This window comes from Leucoraja erinacea, chromosome 9 (genome assembly GCF_028641065.1).
Source record: "Leucoraja erinacea ecotype New England chromosome 9, Leri_hhj_1, whole genome shotgun sequence".
NCBI classification, from domain to species: domain Eukaryota; kingdom Metazoa; phylum Chordata; class Chondrichthyes; order Rajiformes; family Rajidae; genus Leucoraja; species Leucoraja erinaceus.
Window position 1 is genome coordinate 12,807,677 of NC_073385.1, and position 26,904 is coordinate 12,834,580.

Sequence of the window (26,904 nt, forward strand, 5' to 3'; positions counted from 1 at the left end):
TGGAGGAGGGATCTTCAGACCAAAGGCAGACTCAAAATGCTGGAGTAACTCAGCTGGAAATGCAGCAACTCTGGAGAGAGAGAATAGGTGCAGCTTGACACAAAATGCTGGAGTAACTCTGCTGGACGTGCAGCAAGTCTGGAGAGAAAGAATAGGTGCAGCTGGACACAAAATACTGGAGTAACTCTGCTGGACATGCAGCAACTCTGGAGAGAAAGAATAGGTGCAGCTTGACACAAAATGCTGGAGTAACTGTGCTGGACATGCAGCAAGTCAGGGAGGAAAAAAATAGGTGCAAGTAGACACAAAATGCTGGATTAACTCAGCTGGACAGGCAGCAACTCTGGAGAGAAAGAATAGGTGCAGCTGGACACAAAATGCTGGAGTAACTCTGCTGGACATGCAGCAAGTCTGGGAGGAAAAAATAGGTGCACCTATTTTTTGCAGCAAGTCTGGGAGGAAAAAATAGGTGCACCTTGACACAAAATGCTGGATTAACTCAGCTGGACAGGCAGCAAATCCAGCGAGAAAGAATAGGTGAGGTTTCAGAATTTAATCTACCATGCTTGTTCTGTCTTCTGCATTTTGTCATGCGAAAGTCTGTTAGTTTCCACCTCTTCGTTGGATTCCTTATGCTGTGGCAATTTTAAGCCAATGCTTTGTGCATCCAAGAACAGTGCATCAGTATTTTGTAAAAAAATAATTATTAATTGATAATCCCTTCTTTAGACCGAGTGAATAGTCGCAAATGCTAGTTGTTAACGGTGAATATATTTGAGTCACTCCGGTTCTTTGTGTCTATCTAAGAATTACATTGTTCTGTTTCGGGACCTATGACAATAAAAACTCCCTCTTGACACTTCTCCACACTCCCGTTCTTATGACCATAAATAACGATCACAAAGGTTAATGTTAACGCCTCCGATGATCACAATAGTCCTAAAGGTTTGTTTGTTTTATGTTTTATCTTTATGTCAATAAATAAATTCTACAGAGACAGTATTTAGACAAATACATTATTTATATATATATATATATATATATATATATATATATATATATATATGGGACATGTGACAATATGACCATAAATTAGCTTCTCTCATTCTCTGAACAGTTCCCTTTCCACATCATGGATATTTGAGTATGCGATGGGATTCCTCATCGTGGGTATTTGAGTATATAGGATTGGGTATATGGGGTTCCAAATCATGTCTGAAGAAGGGTATCGATCCGAAACTTCACCCATTCCTTCTCTGCAGAGATGCTGCCTGTCCCTGCTGAGTTACTGCAGCATTTTGTGTCTATCTCCAAATCATGGATATTTGAGTATATGGGATTGGGTAGATGGGATTCCAAGTCAAATCATGGGTATTTGTAGCATTTTATTTCTCATGCATTGGATTAGAAAGTGATTATCAATATAATTGGAACACAATAATTATGTTTTAATCCAGTTTAATCTTTGAGGAGTGGGCGGGGCGGTGTTATGATTGACCAATCGGGGCCTGTTGCCAGGCGGCGAAGGGCTGTGCTGGGCAGGGCAGCGGGGAAGATGCCGGGGTCGCTCGGCCTCGGCTTTACCGGAGACCCCGGGCTCAGCAACCGGAGCCAATGCCTGGCGCGGCCGCTGGACTGGGGCCAGGCAGAGGGGGAGACGGCAGGAGGCCGCGGGAGACCCCAGGTGGGTGGGTCCGCTGGGATCACCGGCGCAGCCTGGCCTGCTAGGCCTCTGGTTGCCATGGGGACGGCGTCGCGGCCTAGATGCGAGGGAGCGCCCGGGGCAGGGGGAAGAAGGGAGGCAGCGCCCGGGATCGGGAGGAGCGGCCAAGGCAAGGGGAAGAAGGGAGGGAAGGAGCGCCCGGGATCGGGAGGAGCGGCCAAGGCAAGGGGAAGAAGGGAGGGAGCGCCCGGGGCAGAGAGGAGGGAGCGGGGTGTCGGGGGATTGAGGGAGCGCCTGGGGTCGGGGGAGGGAGGGACCTCAGGGTAGGGAAACATAGAAAATAGGAGCAGGAGGAGGCCATTCGGCCCTTCGAGCCAGCACCGCCATTCACTGTGATCATGGCTGATAAACCGTGCCTACCTTCTCCCCATATCCCTTGATTCCACTAGCCCCTGGAGCTCTATCTAACTCTCTTTTAAATTCATCCAGTGAATTGACCTCCACTGCCTTCTGTTGCAGAGAATTCCACAAATTCACAACTCTGGGTGAAAACGTTTTTTTCTCATCTGTTTTAAATGGCCTCCCCTTTATTCTTAGACTGTGTGGCCCCTGGTTCTGGACTCCCCCAACATTGGGAACATTTTTCCTGCATCTAGCTTGTCCAGTCCTTTTATGATTTTATACGTTTCTATAAGATTACCTCTCATCCTTCTAAATTCCAGTGAATACAGGCCTAGTCTTTCCAATCTTTCCTCATATGACAGTCCCGCCATCCCGCGGATTAACCTCGTGAACCTACTCTGCCTCAATAGCAAGGATGTCCTTCCTCAAATGAGGAGACCAAAACTGCGCACAATACTCCAGATATGGTCTCACCAGGGTCATGTACAAGTGCAGAAGGACCTCTTTACTCCTATTCTCAAATCCTCTTGTTATGAAGGCCAACATGCCATTAGCTTTCTTCACTGCCTGCTGTACCTGCATGTTTACTTTCAGTGACTGGTGTGCAAGGACACCCAGGTGTCGTTGTACTTCCCTTTTTCCTAATCTGACACCATTGAGATAATAATCTGAGATAATAACCATTGAGATAATATCACTTGATTCCCTCAGCCCTAAGAGCTAAATCTAACTCTCTCTTGAAAACATCTAGTGAATTGGCCTCCACTGCCTTCTGTGGCAGAGGGAGAGGGGTGTTATAACCCTGCCCTCCAGGGGTGATCCTGGAGGGCAGGGTCGTTAAATCAGCTGGGGTAAATCAGATTTGGTGAGCGGGTGGTAACATAGAGTTGGCAATGGAAATGGATGGGTTCAATTGGCAATTAATTACTGGACAGGAGCATGCAGCAATTCCTTCCGCAGTTTTTGCACAAAGCAAATGTCTTGAGAAACAACTGAAATAGAAGTTGAGCAATTGAGTTCATGGTGTGTAATAACATACCAAGTACAATGTGTAAATGTAGTAGTTGAGTATTATTAGCCTGTGTTTAGTTTAATTTTAACAATTGATTCAATCTATTTATAGGTATGGGAACAATTATGCTAATGTGACGATTGTACTAAATGTGAGATCCGATGTGTATAAAACCTTTCAGAGAAGAGATACACTGAAATTGTCTGTCTGAAGAAGGGTTTCAACCCAAAATGTTGCCTATTTCCTTCTCTCCATTGATGCTGCCTCACCCGCTGAGTTTCTCCAGCATTTCTGTCTACCTTTGATTTTCCAACATCTGCAGTTCCTTCTTAAACACCAAAATTGTTCTTGCCTTGAGTGGGTATTCTAGCGCTGTCTAGTACAGCTTAAGAGTGATGAATTTAGGATTTGAGAAGACCAAAACTGAGTAAATATATTGAGTAATTTTAAACCTGTAAATAGTTGATAGGTTATATGCCATGGAGGCATAAAGCACAGAAACAGGCCCTTCAGCTCAACTTGCCCATTCCTACCAAAATGTCCCATCTATACTAGTACAACCTGCCTGTGTTTGCCCCCTAAAGTTATAAAGAGCGACTGGATAGGCTGAACGTTTTTTTTTGCTGGAGCAAAGGATTTATAAAATCATGAGGCACATAAATAACATGGATGATCACAGTTTTTTTCCCCCCAGAGTAGGAAAGTCTAAAACTTAAGGGCATAGTGTCTTGTTTGCAGAAGTATGCAGTCTGCGAATATTATTGGACTTTGTGTTTAATATAACTGCTGGAGTATCCTTGTATGATTAAATGTTTTTTTTATTTAAACAAAAACAGCAAAAACCATTTTCATACATTCTCTTATACATTCAATAATGTCATACTTGAATGGCATTTCTCTACATCGGCGAGACCAAGCGTAGGCTCAACGACCGCTTTGCTGAAAACCTCTACTAACCAACCTGATCTCACGGTTGCCCAGCACTTCAACTCCCCTCCCATTCTGAATCTGACCTTTCTGTCCTGGGCTTCCTCCATTGGCAGAGTGAGGCCCAGCTTATATTGGAGGAACAACACCTCATATTTTGCTTGGGTAGTTTACACCCCAGCGGTATGAACATCGACTTCTCTAATTTCAGGTAGTCCTTGCTTACACTCCCTCGTTCAGCGGGTCAGGTAGCACCTGAGACCCCCCCCCCCCCCCGTTCCTTTTCTCCAGCTGCCTGACCACTCCACGCCTCTTCCAAATTATTTGTTTCTTTTTCCCAGCTGTTTGCCAATCCAGGCCCTATCTCTGGCATCCCGTACATCAGTCTGAAGAAGTGTCTTGATCCCGAAACATCGCCTACACAGATTTTTTCTCCATAGATGCTGCCTCACTTGCTGAGTTTTGCTAGCATTTTTTATCTACTTTCGATTTTTCCAGCATCTGCAGTTCCTTCTTAAATGTGTCATACTTAATAGGGTTTGCATACTTGATAGTGTTCAACAAAATACCCTTGCCACTCATGCCTGCCTTGTTTGTGGGGCATCTTCAACGGACTCAATGTCCAGCAGCAGAAGGACCTTAGTCCGCGGGCGTCCATATTAGAAACATAGAAACATAGAAATTAGGTGCAGGAGTAGGCCATTCTGCCCTTCGAGGCTGCACCGCCATTCAATATGATCATGGCTGCTCATCCTCAGCAATTACTCAGTATCCCGCACTCCCTCAATAGCCTGTCCCCTTCTCTCCATACCCCCTGATCTCCCTTAGCCACAAGGGCCACATCTAAGGCCAACCTCTTAAATATGGCCAATGAACCCAGGTCCCCTCAACTACCCTCCCTGTGGCAGAGATCTGTTCCAGAGATTCACATTTATCCCACTCTCTGTGTGAAATTTAAGTCACAGTTCATGCTTTATGTAATCTGCAAATTTGCTAATGTTACTTTGAATAATTCAAATCATTAAGTTCATAGCCCTCAGCACAGCCTTGCGGTACCCCACTGTCAGTGCCATTGGAAAGGGCCAGGTGCCAACAATTCCCTGACTGACACCCCACTGTACTTGTGTAGGAAGGAACTGCAGATGTTGGTTTACACTGAAGACAGACACAAAATGCTGGAGTAACTCAGCGGGTCAGGTAGCACCTTTGGAGAAAAGGAATAAGGGATGTTTAGGGTTGAGACCTTTCTTTAGACTGACCTCAGATGGAAGAAGGGTGTTGACCCAAAACGTCACCTGTTCCTTTTCTCCAGAGATGCTGCCTGACCGCTGAGTTACTCCAGCATTTTGTGTCCAACTTCACTGTACTTCCAAATTATTTGTTTCTGACAGAAAGATTTTCTGTAAATTGGCAGCTGTTTGCCAATCCAGGCCGCTATATCTGGCATCACTGTAAGGTTGGGTTCATGGAGAGAGTAACAACTACCTTTCATAGATATCTATTGGCACATTGCAGAATGACACAGATTTAAATTTGAACTATATTTGTGCATGGGTTTGCACGTGACACTTAGTAATGAGTTATTTATTGTGCGTCGCTGCTTATCCTCAGGATATGAATATCAACTATGGTGTATGGGCTAGTTGAATCTAGGCCAGTCAATAGACAACAGGTGCAGGAGTAGGCCATTCGGCCCTTCAAGCCAACACCGCCATTCAATGTGATCATAGTCCGATAAAAGGTTGTGCATCCTGTATTGTAAATCCGGATCCCAAAGTACTTGTACCCACAATGACTGATCATCCCCAATCAGTACCCCGTTCCTGCCTTCTCCCCATATCAATAGACGATAGACAATAGGTGCAGGAGTAGGTACAAAATAATGAGAGGAATAGATCAGGTAGTCTCTTGCCCAGAATCAAGAACCTGAGGACATTGGTTTAAAGTGAGGGGGTAAAGATTTAATTCGAGCCAGCACTGCCATTCATTGGGATTATGGCTGACGCCTGTTTCCACTGTATGATTATAATATATAATAAACAAAAAAAATCAATAAATTAATAACCCAATACTAAAATAAAAAAGCCCAAAGTCCTTGGTGCAATCAAAGACACCCCTGAGTTCATTTATACTGAAGACCATAATAATACAGTATAGTCAATTTTATTATGGCATTATTTAGGCAGTGCACAAATTACATCGGAAGTATATATATTAAAGAACAAATCAGATGAATCCACACCCATCAAAATGGCTAATATGCTGTATATACAGATTGGGGATGCTAATCGTTTATTGGTGATTGTAATAAAATACAATATGATTTCTTGGCAGATTATGCCTGAAAATGACACCAATTCAAGTAATGAATCTCCTAATGTTGGATTCAACAAGAGCAACAAAGGTGAATTAATGGATTTTCTGAGCCAAGATCAGGGAGATTCTAAGAAGCAGTACTACGAAGGTCTCATTGCCTTGCAGGACTCCTGTAGACAAAGACTGCTGGCACTGGACGTTCAATATGAGCAGCTGACTAATAAACATAAATTGGAGCATACGGAAATAAATAAAAACATGGGACTGACAGAAGAAGTGGTCAAATTCTTTGCAATGAATGAAGGAAGAATCTCCTTGAACAATAGATCGCCCAAGCCAAATCCATCTGGGTGAGTCTATTGTGGTTAACATGGATAAATCCACTGTTTAGTGCAGTTATGCTCATTTGTTCCCATAACCATTAATTAGCCCCTTCTGTTGTCTCATTGACTCAATAATAACTTGAACATTGATAGCCTCTCCAAATGTAGCAAAAGAGTCCAAGATATTTATCAAGGATTATATCAATATCAATATCTTTCAACACTCAACCCCAGAAGATGATATCAAGGTGGATAAGTAAAGTAAGATGAGGAAAGATGGAGGGAATTCCAGATAGTGATAAAAGTACATTCATCAATAAATTAATGACATTCTGGGATGGGGCATGATCGCCAATTATGTCTACGAACCCACTTCATGTTTGTTTACATGCAGGGTGTTTCAAATATTTGTTTTCATCAATCAAACGAAGAACCAATTTGTCCGGATACTTCTAGCAATATTCATAATAACATTCTCATTCACTTAAAGCAAAGTTGTAATATTATTTTTATTATCTTTATTGTATTCCCATCCTGCTATTTCAGCTGGTGTTTCCATTAGGGAAACAAAGAGTAATGGATGGAACCTGTCCAGAGTAAAGGATAATGTATTTAAGTAATTAATGAGCAGTCATTTCCCACCCACAGGACTATTTCATTTCCTTTCCACACTTATCCCCTTCAACACACCACATCTAGGATGTCTCACTAACTTTCTCTGGAATTAGTGAATGTCTTAGGGCTGCTGTCTCGCAGTGCCAGCGCCCTGGGTTTAATCCTGACTGTGGGTGCTGTCTGTACGGAGTTTGTACATTTTCCCTGTTACTGTGGGGGCTCTCCGGGTGATCCGGTTTCCTCCCACACTGTAAAAAACATGGAGGTTTGTAGGTTAATTGGCTGTGGTAAAATTGTAAATTGTCCCTCGTGTGTAGGACAGTGCTAGTGTATGGGGTGGTCATGGACTTGATGGGCCGAAGGGCCTATCTCTGCGCTGTATCTCTAAAGTGTAAAAGTCTTACTTCCCGAAGGGAATCATATAGTCATAGAGTGATAAAGTGTGAAAACAGGTCCTTCGACCCAACTTGCCCAAACCTGCCAACGATGTCCCAGCTACACTAGTCCCACTTGCCTGCGTTTGATCTTTAATCCCTCCAAACCTGTCCTATCCATGTACCTGTCGAATTGTCTCTTAAATGAAGGGATAGTTCCAGCCTCAACTACCTCCTTTGGCAGCTTGTTCCATACACCCACCACCCTCTGTGTGAAAATGTTACCCCTCGGATTCCTATTAAATGTTTTCCCCTTCACCTTGAACCTATGTCCTCTGTTCCTCAATTCCCCTACCCTGGGCAAGAGACTCTGTGCATCTACCCAATCTATTCCCCTCATGATTTTGTACACCTCTATAAGACCCCCCCTCATTCTCCTGGGCTCCATGGAATAGAGACCCAGCCTACTCAACCTCACCCTATAGCTCACACCCTCTAGTCCTGGCAATACCCTCGTAAATCTTTTCTGAACCCTTTCAAGCTTGACAATATCTTTCTTATAACATGGTGCCTAGAACTGCACACAATATTCTACATGCGATCTCACCAACGTCTTATACAACTGCAACATTATCTCCCAACTTCTATGCTCAATACTCTGACTGATGAAGGCCAAAATGAAAAAAACCTTTTTGACCACCTTATCTACCTGCGACTCAACCTTCAAGGAACCATGCACCTGTACTCCTAAATCCTTCTGCTCTACAACACTACCCAGAGGCCAACCTTTTACTGTGTAGGTCCTGCCCTTGTTCGACGTCCCAAAATGCAACACCTCACACTCCTCTGTATTATATTCCATCAACCATTCCTGGCCAATCGATCCAGATCCTGCTGCAATCTTTCACAACCATCTTCACTATCTGCAAAACCACTCACTTTTGTATCATCAGCAAACTTGCTAATCTTGCACTGTATGTTCTCATCCAAGTATGAAGAATGGTCCCAACACAAAATGTCACCCATCCTTTTTCTCCAGAGATACTGCCTGACCCACCGAGTTACTCTTGTGTCTATCTTTGGTATGATGCAATGGTGCTTATAATGTCACACGTACAAATTATTTTTCATGCAAACATCCCAAAAGGGTTGTGCCACACCCCCAATCCTCGATGAGCAAGTGTACAAACACAGTCTACTGACTGCATGCTAGAGGCCCCATATTTTGGCACCATTTCACACTCCACACTCTATTTCTTCTGAGCGGCATGGGCGGAAATTGCTTTTAAAACATGGGGGGGGGACACAATGAGGCCTGACGTCTACAGGGGTCGGCAACCTATGGCCCACGGACCGGATCCGGCCGGTAACCCAAAATCATCAGGCCCGCAGGAATATATTTTTTTAATTAGTTTTCGCGACCTGGGAACTGCAGCCAGTCCCGGGGCACGCAGGCGACCTGGGTGCTACTGCCAGTCCCGAGGCAGGTGAGCTGAACTGGGCGCTACAGCCAGTCCTGGGGCAGGCGAGCTGACCTGGAACTGGCTGTAGCGCCCAGGTCACAAAACGTGAGGAGGATTGTCCCCTACCTCTCAAAACATGGGGCGGACAGGCCCCCCCCAGGATGTCCACCCATGCTGAGCGGTGCCTGTTCTAGACCAGTCCCAGGCTGTTGCAGGCCTCCAGCCTTCTCCTTCCAGCATCTGCAGTTCTTTGTTTCTACATATGTAGATAGGATTTGGATCATATATCTCACCATAAAACATGCCTGAGGGTGGGAGATTGCAACCTTCACGTGGTCCACCTTGTTTCGACGAATGCAATCAACCTGACGTGCACAAACAGAAGATCAAACGGAACAAGTTGTTTTATAACTTTAGGTTGTGCACGCTATAGCAAGAAGAAACATGCCTGCCTATTAATTGTTTATCTTACTGCCTGTTCATTTTATTTCTTCACCAGGGATATAATGAAGAGAAACTCCTACTCTGGTAATGAATTCTGCAGTTTAACTGCTTCAGAGGGGAGTGTTGAAAAGGATTATTTGCAGCCGAAGAAGTCCAGCAGACCTAAGAATGCTACATCAGCATGGATCTCACAGATTACAGGTGAAACACTTCCAATTTATTCTCCAGCCAATGCAAGTTTTTTCTGTCTATCTCATGTGAGTTTGGTTGTTGAAAGAGAACAAAGGGAACATTTCATTAATTGCATGTGGTCAGTTTTAAAGCAGACAAAATTGCAATGGACAAATATCAAGTGGAAAAGTGCTCAGTCTCTATGGCATTCCTTGCCTTTTTTGGGGAAAAAAATACAACCAAGTAGGAATTTGACAGAAGTTTCTTTACACAGTTAGAATGTGGAACCTACCAGGATATAATGGTTGAGGCATATAAAATCAATTAGTTGAAAGGGACTGGAAACACAGGAGGAAGAAAGGAATCAAAGAATGTTTTCATTAAACAGGAGGAAGATGAGAGGGGATCTTATTGAAACATATAAGATTATTAAGGATTTGGACATTCTAGAGGTTCCCGATTTTGGGGGAGTCCAGAACTAGAGGCCACAGTTTAAGAATAAGGGGTAAGCCATTTAGAATGGAGACAAAGAAATATTTCTTCACGCAGAGTTTGTGGAATTTTCTGCCTCAGAGGGCGGTGGAGGCCGGTTCTCTGGATACTTTCAAGGAGAACTAGATAGGGCTCTAAAAGATAGCGGAATCAGGGGATATGGGGAGAAGGCAGGAAAGGGGTGCTGATTAGGGATGATCAACCATGATCACATTGAATGGCGGTGCTGGCTCGAAGGCCCTTCGGCCCTACTCCTGTACCTATTGTCTATTATCTATTGTCTCACACCGACCTCAATACTTGTATGAATTATTCAGCCCCAATGTCTTGTCTCTGTGCTGCAGGTACAATGTATTAGGTGGGTGAAGAATTGCACTGTGATTTACTAATCTTATAAAGCATGTGTAAAGCTCGTGTAGCATTGGTGTTGGACTGCACCACGCATGATTTCTTACTGACTTATTTTGTGCAGTGCCTCAGCCGTTCAACATGACCATGCGGGAAAGCCAGAAGAAGACGGAGGTTCTTCGGTCGAGAGTGACACTGGAAATGGAGAAGCAGCTGGTGGAAAAGTGGCAGAAGGAAGAGGCAGAATGTCAGAAGAAGTTCCGAGCCCTTCCTGCACCCGGTCATGTTTACCTGCAACTTTACGACGAAATCAATGAACAGAATGATGAAAAGAGACGCAAAGAAATGGAGAAACGGCAAGAGTATCTGCTGTCCACACAGAAACCATTTAGCTTTACCAAGAAGGAAGAAGGGAGGAAAGAGAAGTTGAAAGAACAGCTCCATACCTTGGTTCCAGAAGCTGAGAATACAACAAAACAGATAAAGAAAATTCCACGCTCTGTCAAAGATGCATCGATGAGCGAGAAACTCAAAGGTAAAACAAATAACTAATCACAATATGTATTTATAATCGCAATATGTATTTACCATGATCAGTTTGTTATTGTGCAGGAGCATTCTGATCATGTTATATTTTTGATTTGGGAAATATTTCCATAAGGCACAGGCAATCTACAGATGAGACAGTAACACGATCTTTGGCATCTGTCTGTCCAGCTTCTGACCAGAAATAAGAGCTGACTTGACCATATGCGTTGGAGAACCAAGAACAAGGAATGCTGTTTCTTTTACTGCCTGTGTCTCTTGCCGTGTAGGACGTGATTGACGTTGGGGAAACCTGCCGTGCGAGGCATCTCAAAGAAAATGCCAGCACACCAGCCATGTGTTATACAGCTGCCAAAAATCAACACTCCCCCAATACACATAAAATTATTCAGTTTTGTCGTTCTCGGTTGTCCACACTTTGGTACATTCTCTGCGTCTCAAAACATATTGTGGTAACATTCAACTGTCTCTCCAGTCAATTGACAAGAAGTTGCAAAATTCTGCTTAGTAACACTTCATAACAGAACAGCTGACATTCAGTGTTTAGTGTTGGGCCTGAAACCTTTGCCTCCTCTTTCCTAGGGCCATGGTATAACACAGTGCTTTTTTTGTCATGGTACATGGCCATTATGGCATACCGACAACGCTAGTTTAGTTTAGTTTAATTTAGTTTAGAGGTACAAGCCCTGCGGCTCACCGAGTCCACAGCGACCAACAATCACCCATACACTGGTTCTATGTTGTCCCACTCTTGCATCCTACACACTGGGGGCAATTTACAGAAGCCAAACCTTCACATCTTTGGGATGTGGGAGGAAACCGGAGCACCCGGAGAAAACCCACGCAGTCACAGGGAGAACGTGCAAACTCCGCTCAAACCGCACCTGTAGTCAGGATCGAACCCGGGTCTCTGGCGCTGTAAGGCAGCAGCTCTACTGCTGCGCCACTGTATTCTTAACTGAAAAAGTTAAAAACTAGATTTTTAAAATCTTTATTCATTACTTAACTAAAACATTAATGTGAAACTTTTTGGTTATTATTTTACTAAATTAGAAGTTGTTTGGTAGCAAAATCAAAACAGAAATGGTTATATTGATGGAAAAAAATTGTTGTTCAATGTAGCCTAATTTGATATGAGTACTGGCACCTTTTGTCCACTAAAAAAGCACTGGTACAATATATCAATATTACCAATAATAATAATAATAAACTTTATTACGGACTCGAGGTCCAGACAAGGGGCAACATTACATAAAACAATGCATTGCATATTAAAAAAATATATCATAATGTACATATAAAATCTTAGTATCAATGTCCTACAACGATACCAGTGGCTCCACAACTGGGATTCGTAACGTGTTGTGCTAACCCTTATGTTTGACAAGGCCACAATAATTACATTTTTAGAGTCATGAATTTATACATGTGATTTCTTAGGGTAGCTTCTAAAGTACTGACTACTGCAGCCACAAACATACTACTGGCACTACACCATCTAGGTTTCCTTAGCAGTGTTCTCATGGCATCGTTATATCCCACCTTTAGTCTCTGCAAACTTGTCTTTCCATAGTTCAACCACAGGTGCGCAGTGTAGAGTGGTGTGCAGTATGCTCTAAATAGTGACATCTTCACCACATCTGCACACGCACCAAATTTACGCAAGAGAATTGCGTAAGTCTATTAGCGAGTATTTTTCTCGTTAATAGATGTGTTTTTTTCTCCCCCCCCCCCATCATCCCTTAAAGAAAACGAACTCTACAGAAAAATCCGGATTCAGATGAGAGCTGAGGATTTGCTCAAAAAAGCCGCAGCACCCGTGGATCAAAGGCCAAGCAAAAAAACGGTCACTACAAGCTCCATGAGAACAAGACAGGAGAAGCTGGCCTTCCTGGAGGAAAAACCAAAGTTCAAGCCAAGGATAAATCCAGAAATCCCTGACTACACAAAACTGTACAATGCATTTCAAAGAGAAGCAAGAAAGGAGACAAAGGAGACAACAAAATGTGTGCCTTTTGAACTGCAGACATCAAAGCTGCCACCACGTCACAGTAAAGACAAGAGTAAAATCGGATCAAAGGTACATTTTAAACTATTTTCTTTTCAGCTTCACTGTTTGGATTTTGCTTGAATTGACATTCTTTCAACACAGAGCAATGCAAGAACTCAGCGGATAGAGCAAAATCTCTCGGGGACATAGATAGGCGACGTTTCATGTTGGGATCCTTATTCTGACTAATTGTAGTAAGGGGGGAGAAGGCTGGAAAAGAGGTGGTGGTGGGACAAAGCCTTTCAAATGCACTCCAGAGATGCTGCCTGTCCCGGTGATTTACTCCTGCATTTTGTGTCCACCGTCTCTCCAGATGTGCTGCCTGTCCCGCAGAATTACTCCAGCATTTCGTACTGCTTCATACTGGCATTCTAGAGAGTTTTCAAGAGAGAGTTAGATTTGGCGCTTAGAGCTAAGGGAATCAAGGGATATGGGGAAAATGCCGGAACAGGGTACTGATTTTGGATGATCAGCCATGATCATATTGAATGGCGGTGCTGGCTCAAAGGGCTGAATGGCCTACTCCTGCACCTATTTTCTATGTTTCTATGTGAAAAGGTTAAATGCTTTTTAATATATAAAAGATACATGGTGGAATACTTGACTGTAGGTTATAGCTTTTATTCCAAGAGAGAGAAAGACATGCCCAGGCTTGTCTCAGGTTGATGTATATTGAGACAATGACTGGTGCCATTGAAATGTGTCTACCAATTGATAAGAGAGACAAGCTCGGACTCGTCCCGTAGTGATGTGTATTGGCTGCATCTTGTAACCATGACTAATTTTAATATTTTGCAAGAGTAAAATCAATCTTTTCTGTCGCATTTATAGGATTCCCATAAAAACACACAGAATCACTTGAAAAAAAGTAATTCTTTCAGTGATATCCGTTCATTGTTTTCTCATACGCTTCCCATCTCGACAACAAACGCTGCAAGAAAAAGGCAGTCGGCTGTCAGGTAAACAACACTGGGTTTAAGCATAAATGGTCATTGTTAATACACCTGATGTTTCTATTTAGTTCGTTGAAAATAAATGGCGTAATAATGGATTATGGAGTCTGTCTGTGTCTGAGCTTATATTGTCACCTGTGATCAGTAATTAAGCTAAGAGGTTTTTGCTTGTGTTAAATTTGGGCTGAGGCTCCAGCATCTTATTCCACTTAATGGGTTTCCTTCAATGACCCTGCACACACTCTGCCCATGAGCTTTATACTCAAACAATACGAGTTGTTCCTGCTCCTCTGTTCTTTCCTCTTTGCCATGAAAATTACACCCTTTTATCTAATTCCCTTCTGAAACCTCTCCATCTTAATACTTTTCCATGTTAATTACAGCAGGGTGCATGAGGTCTGAAGAAAGTTCTCAACCCAAAACACTACCCATTGCTTCTCTCCATAGGTGCTGCCTGTCCCACTGAGTTACATTTTGTGTCTATCTTGAAGGTGCATAAATGCCTTTTTCTTCATGTCAGCTCTGAATATTTCTCACCAATTAACTTAAATCTGTTTGTTATGGTTATTGACCTTTCAGTATTTGCACATTTTTTTCCCTTAGCTACTCTTCCAAAAGCCTATAATTTAAGCACCTCTAGTAACTCTCCCTCTTCTTTCTACTCTAACTGGTTTATCTTAGTTTTTCTGGACTTTCATCCCTTGCGACTAGTTTAATAAAACTTTCCTGTGTCTACTATCGGCCTTGACATGCGTTCTGAAGCTTGGCCCTCCAAAACTGTCCAGAGTGTAACCATATAATATATAACATATAACCATATAACAATTACAGCACGGAAACAGGCCATCTCGACCCTTCTAGTCCATGCCGAACACGTATTCTCCCCTAGTCCCATACACCTGCGTTCAGACCATAACCCTCCATACCTTTCCCGTCCATATAACTATCCAATTTATTTTTAAATGATATAAACGAACCAGCCTCCACCACCTTCACTGGAAGCTCATTCCACACAGCCACCACTCTCTGAGTAAAGAAGTCCCCCTCATGTTACCCCTAAACTTCTGTCCCTTAATTCTCAAGTCATGTCCCCTTGTTTGAATCTTCCCTACTCTCAGTGGGAAAAGCTTATCCACGTCAACTCGGTCTATCTATCCCTCTCATCATTTTAAAGACCTCTATCAAGTCCCCCCTTAGCCTTCTGCGCTCCAAAGAATAAAGCCCTAACTTGTTCAACCTTTCTCTGTAACTTAGTTGCTGAAACCCAGGCAACATTCTAGTAAATCTCCTCTGTACTCTCTCTATTTTGTTGACATCCTTCCTATAATTAGGTGACCAAAATTGTACACCATACTCCAAAATTGGCCTCACCAATGCCTTGTACAATTTTAACATTACATCCCAACTTCTATACTCAATGCTCTGATTTATAAAGGCCAGCACACCAAAAGCTTTCTTTACCACCCTATCTACATGAGATTCCACTTTCAGGGAACTGTGCACAGTTATTCCCAGATCCCTCTGTTCACCTGCATTCTTCAATTCCCTACCATTTACCATGTACGTCCTATTTTGATTTGTCCTGCCAAGATGTAGCACCTCACACTTATCAGCATTAAACTCCATCTGCCATCTTTCAGCCCACTCTTCCAACTGGCATACATCTCTCTGTAGACTTTGAAAATCGACTTCATTATCCACAACCCCACCTATCTTAGTATCATCTGCATACTTACTGATCCAATTTACCACACCATCATCCAGATCATTGATGTACATGACAAACAACAGTGGACCCAACACAGATCCCTGTGGCACCCCACTAGTCACTGGCCTCCAACCTGACAAACAACCATCCACCATTACTCTCTGGCATCTCCCATTCAGCCACTGTTGAATCCATCTTGCTACTCCACCATTAATCCCCAACCATTGAACCCTCTTAACCAACCTTCCGTGAGGAACCTTGTCAAAGGCCTTACTGAAGTCCATGTATACAACATCCACTGCTTTACCCTCATCAATTTCCCGAGTAATCTCTTCAAAAAATTCAAGAAGTTTAGTCAAACATGACCTTCCAGGCACAAATCCATGTTGACTGTTCCTAATCAGACCCTGTTTATCCAGATGCTTATATATATTATCTCTAAGTATCCTTTCCATTAATTTGCCCACCACTGACGTCAAACTAACAGGTCTATAATTGCTAGGTTTACTCTTAGACCCCTTTTTAAACAATGGAACAACATGCGCAGTACGCCAATCCTCGGGCACTATTCCCGTTTCTAATGACATTTGAAACCCATCTAAAGTCTAGTTTACTCTGTTCTTTTATTAATTCCAGATGCTTTTTTGATAAACTCACTCTGCTTCCTTCAAAAACGTGTGTATGTACAAATCCAATTCAATATTTATCCTACAGTCAACATTTTTGTTCAATTGTTTAATATTTATGGGTGTTTACTACATACAATTTGCATTGTTCTTGCATTACAATGCTGTAAATGTAATGCAGTGACAACATAGCACAAAATGGAAACTTACTTTTATATAATCCTTTACTGTTTCTTGGTCTTTCTTCATTTAGCATTCTCAATATTTATATAGAGCAGTCATGCAAAGCAATCAGAAAGATCTTGTTCTTGAATAACAGCCAACAGCTTTGGGTTATTGTATGATGACTAATAACCCACTAGTATACAGCAATCAACAACAATTTAAGTTGAAATTGCAGCAAAAAAACAATGAATGCTTGTTAAATCACTAATTGAAACATGTAACAACTGCATCGCGAAAGATTTGATCAGCTTAATGTCCCCTCCATTACTGAGCTGTTACCATGACTGCTTGCTCTTTAAACTTTAAGGGCCTGTCCCACTTGGGCGTCATTTGCGCTTCATGCAGTTGGCGCGCGAAGATTTTGTGAATCCCAAAATCCTGGGGCGACCGCGCGTCACTGCCTACGCCACCACGCCTCACCACGCGCCATGCGCGCGTAATGTACGCCATGCGCGCATCACATGGGATGTAGGAGGAAACTGGAGTACCCAAAAAAAATCCACGCGTTCACGGGGAGAACGTGCAAACTCCATACAGAGAGCACACGTAGTTAGGGTGGTACACAGCTCTCTGGCGCTGTAAGGCAGCAACTCTACTGCTTCACCACCGTGTCATGTGCTACTTTACAAACTGTTGGGAATGTTGTGTAGAATTAATTGTTCATGGCTTTTGTATCAAGTCATCGAGCTATACAACATAGACACAGGACCCTTGAAGAAGGATAGTTGTCTGACCTTTTGACATTGTTGGCAAGACTAGATAACGAAGGTCCTACCCTTGGTCATCTTTTACATAGTGTATAATAAATGTTCTTGATCAAAGGATTTTAACGAGCAATGAATAGATGGAAACAATTGAGGAGATTGAACAAGTGGGATAGATGGACACATCCAGGAGATTGGAAAGGGAAGGGAATACAAAAATGGGTTTAATACGCTTCTGTCAAAGATTTTCACTATTTATTGTGGCTTGGCTTTGAACTGGAGGAGGGGTAAGTGAGATTCCACTTAAATGAGAAGGGGGTCATTGATCAGCTTTTATTTTTAAGGAGTGTGATGATGATGATGGAAGATTTTTAAGGTGAGAGAGCAGTATGAAGGAGATAAACCATTTATAACGAGGCTAGAGGTAAAGTGCTGGAGTAACTCAGCGGGACAGGCACCATCTCTGGAGATGTTTCGGGTCGAGACCTTTCTTCAGAAGAGGTCTAGAGAAGGGTCTCTCCCCGAAACGTCACCCATTCCCTCTATCCAGAGATGCTGCCTGTCCTGCTGAGTTACTCCAGCATTTTGTGTCTATCTTTGGTTTAAATCGGCATCTGCAGATCCTTCCTACAATGAACCATTAACATTGGGTAACTTGGGGAGCATGAAAGCATGGTGGACATCATGTGGTGGGAATAGGTTCAAAGGAGCTGGGTCTGGATTATGGCCAAGGTCAACAGGAATGGTCTGGCATTTGATGTTTTTTATTGCAGCAGATAATAAGATAGATTTTAATAGCAAAATGCGAGATATGTGAAACGTCCAATATCAAATAACCTGCATGGCAGCCATCATCAGTTCACCCAGCTCAACCTATATAGTTCAACAACAACAATGCGATAATAGCCAATAACAACTTAAACATATCGTCAACTACAACTCCAATTTAACTGCCAACAAATTGATTATTTAGCAGCCCAAATACAAATAACACTTGGGAAATATCCAAGAACTTAGACAGGCATGTCAGCCAATAACAGCTTGTGTTTATATACTTTGGCCAGCTAAAATTTATACTTGGAATAGCCAATATATACTAGGATAACAACTGACAAATCTGCACTTGTGTCATAGCCAACTTACATCAGCATTAACTTTTTCCTGTCAAAATTCCATTGTGGAATTTGGAGTTCAGGAAGCTGTTGTGTCCATGCCAGCCAGAGTTGAGGTTCGTTGTGTAACTCAGACAGTTCCAGCTGTCAGTTATAGTCTTGAGTATAAAGGTTCATCAAGTACCCTGGCAGGAATCAAAGCTTTTAAGCGATGCCCCAGCGCTCATTCAACAATGACCCAGCACCCATTTAGTATTACACCAGGACCCATCAAAGGTACATTTCTATGTCAAGCACTCTCAACAGTAGGAAAACAAAGTTGTGTTTCATTGTATTGGATTTTGATTATTTTTATCCCTCAGAAAATCTCTGGAAGAACGAGACAAACATGATGTAGAGAAAGCTGAATGGATGGAGAGGTATAAAATGAATGTTCACGACATGCGCAAAACATTACCAATCCGGGCTAAAGCAATGGATCCTCATCAGAGCCTTGCTGAGACCTTCAAAGGAATATTGAAAAAGCATAGGTCTGTAAACTTCTATTTTCGGTGTATAGAACATGTAAGACTATCTATTGTATTTTGTTTAGAGATACAGCATGGAAACAGGCCTTTCAGCCCAGTGAGTCCACGCTGACCAGAGGAATGCCCTGTGACCTGTTCACATTAATTCTCGCCAGTTATCTCACTTTCTCATCCACCCCCTACAGACTGCGCCAATTTTACAGAGGCCAATTAACCTACAAACCCGCACGTCTTTGCGATGTGGGTGGAAACTGGAGCACCCGGAGGAAACCCACACTGTCACAGGGAGAACGAGCAAACTCCACACAGACAGCACCCGAGGTCAGGATCAAACCTGGGTGCCTGGCGCTGTGAGGCTGCGGCTCTACCAGCTGCACCACTGTGCCCGCCAAAATATGACATATAAATGGATTACCTGCCATGTATGTTATTGCTGGTCATGACTATTAACCCATTTAGTGGAAAAGAAACGAACCATGATATTATGATGAAATTATGTATTTTCTCCCCATTATTTCCCTGTCAACCAACTCTGCCAAATTCTTCCTCATAATTTAGCTCTGGCAATGGCCTTCTCCTGTATCTATTGCTTAATTTTCTATCACAATTTATAGGCAGACGGACCTCAAGAGGAAGAACGAATACAAGAAGGAACTAGAGGCGATGAAAAGGCGAGTCTGCGGCAGACCGTACCTTTTTGAACAAGTCTCTCAGGTAAGGGTGTTAGAAGACGAAAAGCTCAATCAATTTGTGAATCCGAGAGACGAGCATTATTGCACAATAATTCAGTTTGGAAATTAGACTCGGGAAGTCTTCTGTGATTTCTAATACACTCAGATGTTTAAATAGGCTGTGGGCCGAGGAGCTTTTTCGTTCAGGTTCGTGACCCAGCTCACGGAACTACCTGAATTTTTAACATATTGTGTAAAAATAGGATATAAATCATACCTGAAACTCGTCAAGACCAAAACCCGCACATTTTTAAGAAATATGTGAAAACCTCAAATTTCCTGAGTAGTAATTGCCCAATCAATGCACGTTTGACATTGAGGTCGGACGCAAATTGACCAATCCCGCGCTTTGTTTTATGGTCGCTAGGCAGCGAGGACCCTGGGATCATGGCTGCCTCCTCATTACATCAAAACAATAACAAGGTTTCCATGGAATAAAGGTAATGCTCACCTTGCTGATCATTTTGTTTTTCAATTGATTTATCTTTATAAAGTTATGATGTGAACTGCTAAATAAAAATTATAAATAACAAATGTAGAGCTAGGGTTAGGATCAGTCGGACAGTCAGTCAGTCGGCCAAACGGTCAGTCTGTCGGTCGGCCGATGGATGCTGTGGAGGATCGGTCAGGCTGGGCGGGTGGTGAGAGTTGGGCTAGGCCTCCGGTGGGTGGTGAGAGCGGTCAGTCGGGCCGGGCCTCCGTTATGTGGTGAGAGTTTGGCCGGGCCTCCGGTGGGTGCTGCGAGTGGTCAGTCGGGCTGTCGGTAGGCCGGTGTCGCAGCAAGCGTGCGGGCGGTCTGACAGAGCCGGTGCTATGGTGGTGCTAAAGGCGGCCTGGGTGGCGTGCTGCTCCCCACCATCATCACCACCAGAAAGGCATGCAGGCCGAGGTGGACGCGCTGCGGGGCCACAAGTACGGAGCCCGCAGCCAAAGCCCGGAGCCCGCAGCGGCTCCAGCTCCAGCCGTGGGCAGCTCTGGAAGGGGGGCGAGTTAAGGTTAGGCATTTTCCTGTCAGCCTGGCATTGCCCCACCCTGCACATTGGGGTTCAGTAAACGGGGAACCCACAGAAACTGGCCTCACCCATTAATTAGCCTGGCTCAGGTGCCGAACCTCTTCGGCAGTCTCATTAAAAAAAACCTCACAATTATATTAATTATATTACTTTTTTACATTATACATAATTATATAGGTCGTAGTAGTGATTAAGTCATATTCACGTCATATATAGGTATATATATATATATATATATATATATATATAGTATATATATATATATATATATATATGTAAGTGCCATATATGTGTCCAACACCCATATATATGTGTGTATATATATATATATATATATATATGACGTGAATATGACTGTAATCATATATAATTATGTATAATGTAAAAATAATATAATTAATATAATTGTGAGGTTTTTTTTAATGAGACTGCCGAAGAGGTTCGGCACCTGAGCCAGGCTAATTAATGGGTGAGGCCAGTTTCTGTGGGTTCCCCGTTTACTGAACCCCAATGTGCAGGGTGGGGCAATGCCAGGCTGACAGGAAAATGCCTAACCTTAACTCGCCCCCATATATATATGGGTGTTGGACACTAGATGGCACTTTTTTGATCTCATTTTCTAATTAGTTTAATTAATTAATGTGCAACTTTTGGCACTGATGAGTTATGACTTCCTTCTCAATTATATTTTTTCTAAATCTGTGCAAAATTTCATGGAGTTCCAAAACATGGGTCACGAAAGTTGATTTCTAGACACATTTTTGATGCTCGGCCCACTGCCTAGAAGTCAAATAAGTGCACCCAGCGGCCACAATACATATCTCTGGGACCTCTTTTCTCACTACACATTTCCTAACAGAGGCATTGGCTGACTAAAGGGCCTGTCCCACTGCGGCGACCTAATTCGCGAGTTTAGATGAGTTTGTCCTCGACTCGTACTCGCAGCATGATCGACACGTGGTCCTAGGAGGTCTTTGTAACTCTCCTTCATGCTTGAGAGTAGACCCCTCGTACTCAAGGCCTCAGCAAGGTCGCGGCATTTTTCTCAACATGCTGAAAAATGCCCGCGAGTAAAAAAAGATCGCCATAGAAAGAAATCAATATTTTTTTACTCGTAGGTTTAGTCGAGGTAGGTCGTAGTAGGTCGTAATGCTATCGTGGGTAGTCGAAGACAATCAAAGGTAATCGGAGGTAGTCGAAGGTAAAGCTCGTTGAGAAAAAATAGGTAAGTAAACTGACCGGTAATGTTAAATGCCCGCTAGTTTATTCAAAGTTGGCTGACTTCTTAAAAGTGTCTCCACTCCTTCTCTGCCCTTCTCTCCCTCCTCTCTCCCCCCCCCCCCCCACCTCTCCCTCCCCTTTTTAAAGACTTACCGTGCAGTACCAGCGCGCTCTCTAAAGGACTTACCGTAACTGTACCAGCCATCTTTTACCTTCCTGTTCATCGCGGGTGTGAATTTCAGACAGTGCTCCCCCGCTTTCCCTGGCCCCCGCCTTTGCGATGTGTGTGTGTGTGTGTGTGTGTGTGTGTGCAGACACATCTGGTGTGTGTGGCTATCAATAAAAGCAAGGAAGATAGACACTAAGTGCTGGAGTAACTCAGCAGGTGAGGCAGCATCTCCCGAGAAAAAAGGTGACATTTCGGGTCAAGACCTTTCTTCATACTGAGAATCAAAGATCTTATAGCTATAAGATCTTTGCTGAGAATCAGGGGAGAGGGAAACTAGAGGTATGGAAAGGTACAGAAGAAATCAGAGCTGGCACTGATGGACAAGGAGCCCATAATGGTCCATTGTTGGCCTTGGAGATGGTGACAACGAAGGGATACGAACAGTGAAACTAGCAGGATGACTAGGATGGGGGAAGAATGGAGAGAGAGGGAAAGCAAGGTTTAGTTGAAATTAGAGAAATCAATAGTCATACCGCTAGCAAGGTCTGTGTCAGTAGTGAAGGCCTCAACTTTCTCTCTCTTCTCTCTCTTACTGCCTATTATGCCTCCTGGCATGTAGGGCAGCAATGAAAGTCCTCCACTCCTGTCCGTTCTTGGCTAGCTCCTGGACGCTATCCCAGGTCAGGTCCATTCTTTTCATTTCCTCCTCTACAGTTCAAGGCCAGGTGGTTTTGGGTCTCCTTCTTTTCCTTCTCCCTTCCAGTGTCCAGTGCAGGGCTATTCTTGGGATGCTGTCTGATTCTCTTTCACCATTGACATTCATCCTAGCATCTGTCGATAGCCCTGGAAGTCCATCACATCCAGTACTGTTGATTCCTTCAGTTGCTGTTTCCGTATCATATTTGTTTTACGAGACAGGGTTGTTAGTCCTTGTGCTCAACCTCCAACCTGGAGGACCAGTGGATCGCTCTTCGTCTCGCCTCTCTCTACCCTTCGACCTGTCCAGCATGGGAGACCCTAACAGGAGGCTAATCTCCCGCTGGCATGGCTCTAGGGGTCACTGAGACACACAAGCTCCCCGACCACGACAAGGTTGCAATCCAACGGGGAGGCCTCAACTTTCACAGCTTAGAAACACAAACAATCAAGATTTATGCAGCAATTGGAGACTAGAAGTCAGATACTTCTATCCATCATCAGAAAATGCAAAAGTCTTTCAAAAGGGGAAGAGTCTTGTTGGAGAGAAAATGAAGCTGAAGATAGAAATAATTTAATTTCCTTACCTGCACGGTGAAAGAGTCTGCCATTGATCTTTACTTTGTGCAAAAACATCTTTTTTTTTCTGCCAGAAAAATGCCACCTTTGAGGCCGAGAAACGTTACCGTGAAACGTTGCGGCAAGCTGGGGTGGATGAAGAATTTGTGAGAGATAAAGGAGGAAATGCAGAGGATATTCCTCTCACACTATCTGATCTTGAAGACAGCATCCATGAGAGTGAATGCAGGTAATCGATTTGTGGCATCAGAATTGGCTATTTGGGTCATTACTAAGAATGAATGAATGAATATGTTGATTGGCCAAGTATTCACATACAAGGAATTTGCCTTGGTGCTTCGCCCGCAAGTGACAATGCAGTGACAGTTAAGCGTTAAATGATCTGCAGTGACAGTGAAGAATGATACATAAAACATTAAAACATTATTGATTAAACATGTGAAAAGATCACTCAATCCAACTATGATAATGCATATCCCCATGTTATGGAGAGTTTGTGTTCCCCCAAATTCAGATTCAGATTCAGATTCAGATTCAATTTTAATTGTCATTGTCAGTGTACAGTACAGAGACAACGAAATGCATTTAGCATCTCCCTTGAAGAGCGACATAGCAAACGATTTGAATAAAAAAAAAATAAATAAGTGTCCGGGGGGGGGGGGGTGGTGATTGGCAGTCACCGAGGTACATTGTTTAGTAGAGTGACAGCCGCCGGAAAGAAGCTGTTCCTCGAATGTGTCTGCAACGGGATTATCTATAACGTGAACCCTTGATAAAAATTCACAATTTGTTTATTTTGCATTTTGTGCTGATATCTTTTTTTTTCCCCCTCACATTCTGAAAGAGCAAATTCGTATTCAACATCTCACATTTTTTGGTAATGATTTGTGAATTAATTAAGGGTAAATTTCAGTTACCTTAACTGCAGTAACGTAGGGGTAAACTATATATCCTTTTAAATCTTCAAACGTTCACAGAATATTGTTGAAGATCCCCTCGATATTAGGTAGGTCCAATCAAGAACCAAGGGCAACCAATTATTATTTTGTGTCATAGGACGGGAAAGCATAAGAATAACTGGTCACGGGAATCTTTGGAAAACTTTAGGTCCTTGTATGAAGGAAAGAACAGGGATGAAGAACAGGACGAGGATGGAGAGAATGGAGAACAGGACGAAGATGGAGAGCAATATGAAGATGAAGAGCAGAGCCACGATGAAGAGCATGATGAGGATGGAGAGAGTGGAGAGCAGGACGAGGATGGAGAGAATGAAGAGCAGGAGGAGAATGGAGAGCAGGATGATGAGCGAGAGACAGTTTCTGATACTGATCAGGAGCACCATTTTGATTCTCATGTACGAGAGAATTCAACCTGCGAACTGGACTAGTAATTCTGTCCTTTAAAATAGTCATGTCCTGATTCTATTAAGGACTTTTCGACAATAGACAATAGGTGCAGGAGTAGGCCATTTGGCCCGTCGAGCCAGCACCGCCATTCACTGTGATCATGGCTGATCATCCACAATCAGTACCCCATTCCTGCCTTCTCCCCACATCCCTTGACTCCGCTATGTTTAAGAGCTCTTTTGGCCACTTGACTTTATTTTGCATTGAAGCCACATTTGCACCAGCTGGCTTTGATAGGATAACGACAAACTGCCAGAAAAGTGTGCCACTTAAACTAACCACATTCACCTTCCTCTCTGTGGAAGGTCTGTGGAATTCTCTGCCTCAGAGGGTGGTGGAGGCCGGTTCTCTGGATGCTTTCAAGAGAGAGCTAGGTAGGGCTCTTGAAGATAGCAGAGTCAGGGGATATGGGGAGAAGGCAGGAACGGGGTACTGATTGGGGATGATCAGCCATGATCACATTGAATGGCGGTGCTGGCTTGGAGGGCCGAATGGCCTACTCTTGCACCTTTTGTATATTGTCTACTGTCTCCAGCAGACTAAAACTGTAAGTATAAGCAAAACATTGAGCTTCACATAACATCATGTTTTTCAAGGTGTAATATGTTGAAGGATTTTGTGCTGTTGCACTGTGTTTTATTCATTTAGATCATGTTGAGAGGCATTCGGCTGGAGGCAAAGAATGTTATTTTACTCCATGTTCCGTGGCCGAACAAAATTGTACATTGACTAAAACAGCATCCTACATCTCTGCAAATGTCTCATCTTGAAATAATTATTCTAACTTTCTATTTGCAGAAAACATCTAGTAATCAAATAAGAGAAAACTTTATTCTTTCCCACGCTTTTTTAGTTTAGTTAAGAGATACAGCACGGAAACAGGCCCTTCACCCCACCGAGTCCACGCCGACCAGCGTTCCCCGCACAGGTCACGCAGAGAACGTACAAACTCCGTACTGACAGCACCCTTGGTCTGGATCGAACCCGGGTCTCCGCGCCGCAAGCACTGTAAAGGTGCAACTCTGCCACTGCGCCACCCTACTCGGTAGTAAATTATATGTTACGTAAATCACAAATTTAAATCTATGGTTCCTCATCCCAGCTCCCAATGTGTAGAGGTCTTCAACATTTAGACGCCATTGGGACAGATACATGGATAGGAAGGTTTTAGGGGAATATGGGCCTAACACTAATAGGTGGGACTAGTGTCGATGGGGCATCTTGGTTGACATAGGCAAGTTAGACTCAAGGTATAAAAACAAAATGCTGGAGTAACTCAGCCGGACAGGCAGCATCTCTGGACAGAAGGAATGGGTGACGTTTCAGACGGAGAGTTGTTTAGACTGAAGGGAGCTGTTTCTGTGCTGTATAACCACAGTATGATCCCTTCCTAGTTAGTCCATTAAGCTTGAAGACAAGATCACCCTTCAAGCTTTTATTGATTTAGTAGGGTCTGAACATTAGACATATGTAAGCTACTACTGCTCTGCGTTTATTTGAATACTTATAACCAAGATCTTTTAACTGCAAGCATTATTTCTTTAATAGTGCAACTGGATTTTTTGTGTGTATTTAAATAGAATAACTCCATTCAGATTTAAAGTTTTATTCATTTATTATTTTAGAATGGAAATTAAATTATGTAAACTGTAGGAACTCACTAATACACTTGCTGCTTACTATCAACATAGTTCTGAGGAATAGGGTGGTAAATTCTGTTTACTGTTCATTTTAAATTATTGTTCCTGACCCCTGTACTAAATGGAGATGCAGCGCTAACTGTAGAACATCCAAGTTTATTTCCATTTAAGCTGTTCTGTTATCAGAAATAAGTATTTATTTAATACTTCTGTCCTATTATAATGTACTCACCAAGTGTGTTAAATAAAGTCTCTTTCAGGTTTCTTCCTGTTTTCCTTTGAAATCCCTATTTTTGCTTTAAAGGCAATCCATATCTGCTGTTGAGGATAAATCTATTGACTACAATGTAACTGTGATGTAATATCCAAAATATGCCCAGCTGGTTTCTTTACCTCGATTATAACTTAAAAGATTTGAGAGAATGATTTTATTTTTTTAAAGAATTGC

General features: G+C 42.9%; 1 protein-coding gene across 6 annotated transcripts; it reads left to right on the plus strand.

Annotated features, from left to right (window-relative positions):
• The first annotated feature begins 115 nt into the window (after nucleotides 1-115).
• Nucleotides 116-26,767, plus strand: fam161b (FAM161 centrosomal protein B). 6 transcript variants are annotated; one of them, XM_055640157.1, is made up of 11 exons: nucleotides 116-428; nucleotides 470-537; nucleotides 6,486-6,670; nucleotides 9,595-9,740; nucleotides 10,675-11,085; nucleotides 12,845-13,176; nucleotides 13,978-14,105; nucleotides 18,837-19,004; nucleotides 19,616-19,715; nucleotides 23,485-23,639; nucleotides 24,467-26,764. In XM_055640157.1, exons 3-11 carry the CDS (start codon nucleotides 6,579-6,581, stop codon nucleotides 24,795-24,797), a joined length of 1,863 nt encoding a protein of 620 aa, XP_055496132.1. In that variant the 5' UTR covers nucleotides 116-428; nucleotides 470-537; nucleotides 6,486-6,578; the 3' UTR covers nucleotides 24,798-26,764. The 6 variants fall into 6 exon arrangements, with proteins under 6 accessions (XP_055496132.1, XP_055496131.1, XP_055496130.1 ...); XM_055640156.1 differs by having other exon boundaries at nucleotides 6,339-6,670; nucleotides 24,467-26,758; XM_055640155.1 differs by lacking the exons at nucleotides 116-428; nucleotides 470-537 and adding an exon at nucleotides 546-945 and having other exon boundaries at nucleotides 6,339-6,670; nucleotides 24,467-26,760.
• The last annotated feature ends 137 nt before the right edge of the window (nucleotides 26,768-26,904 follow it).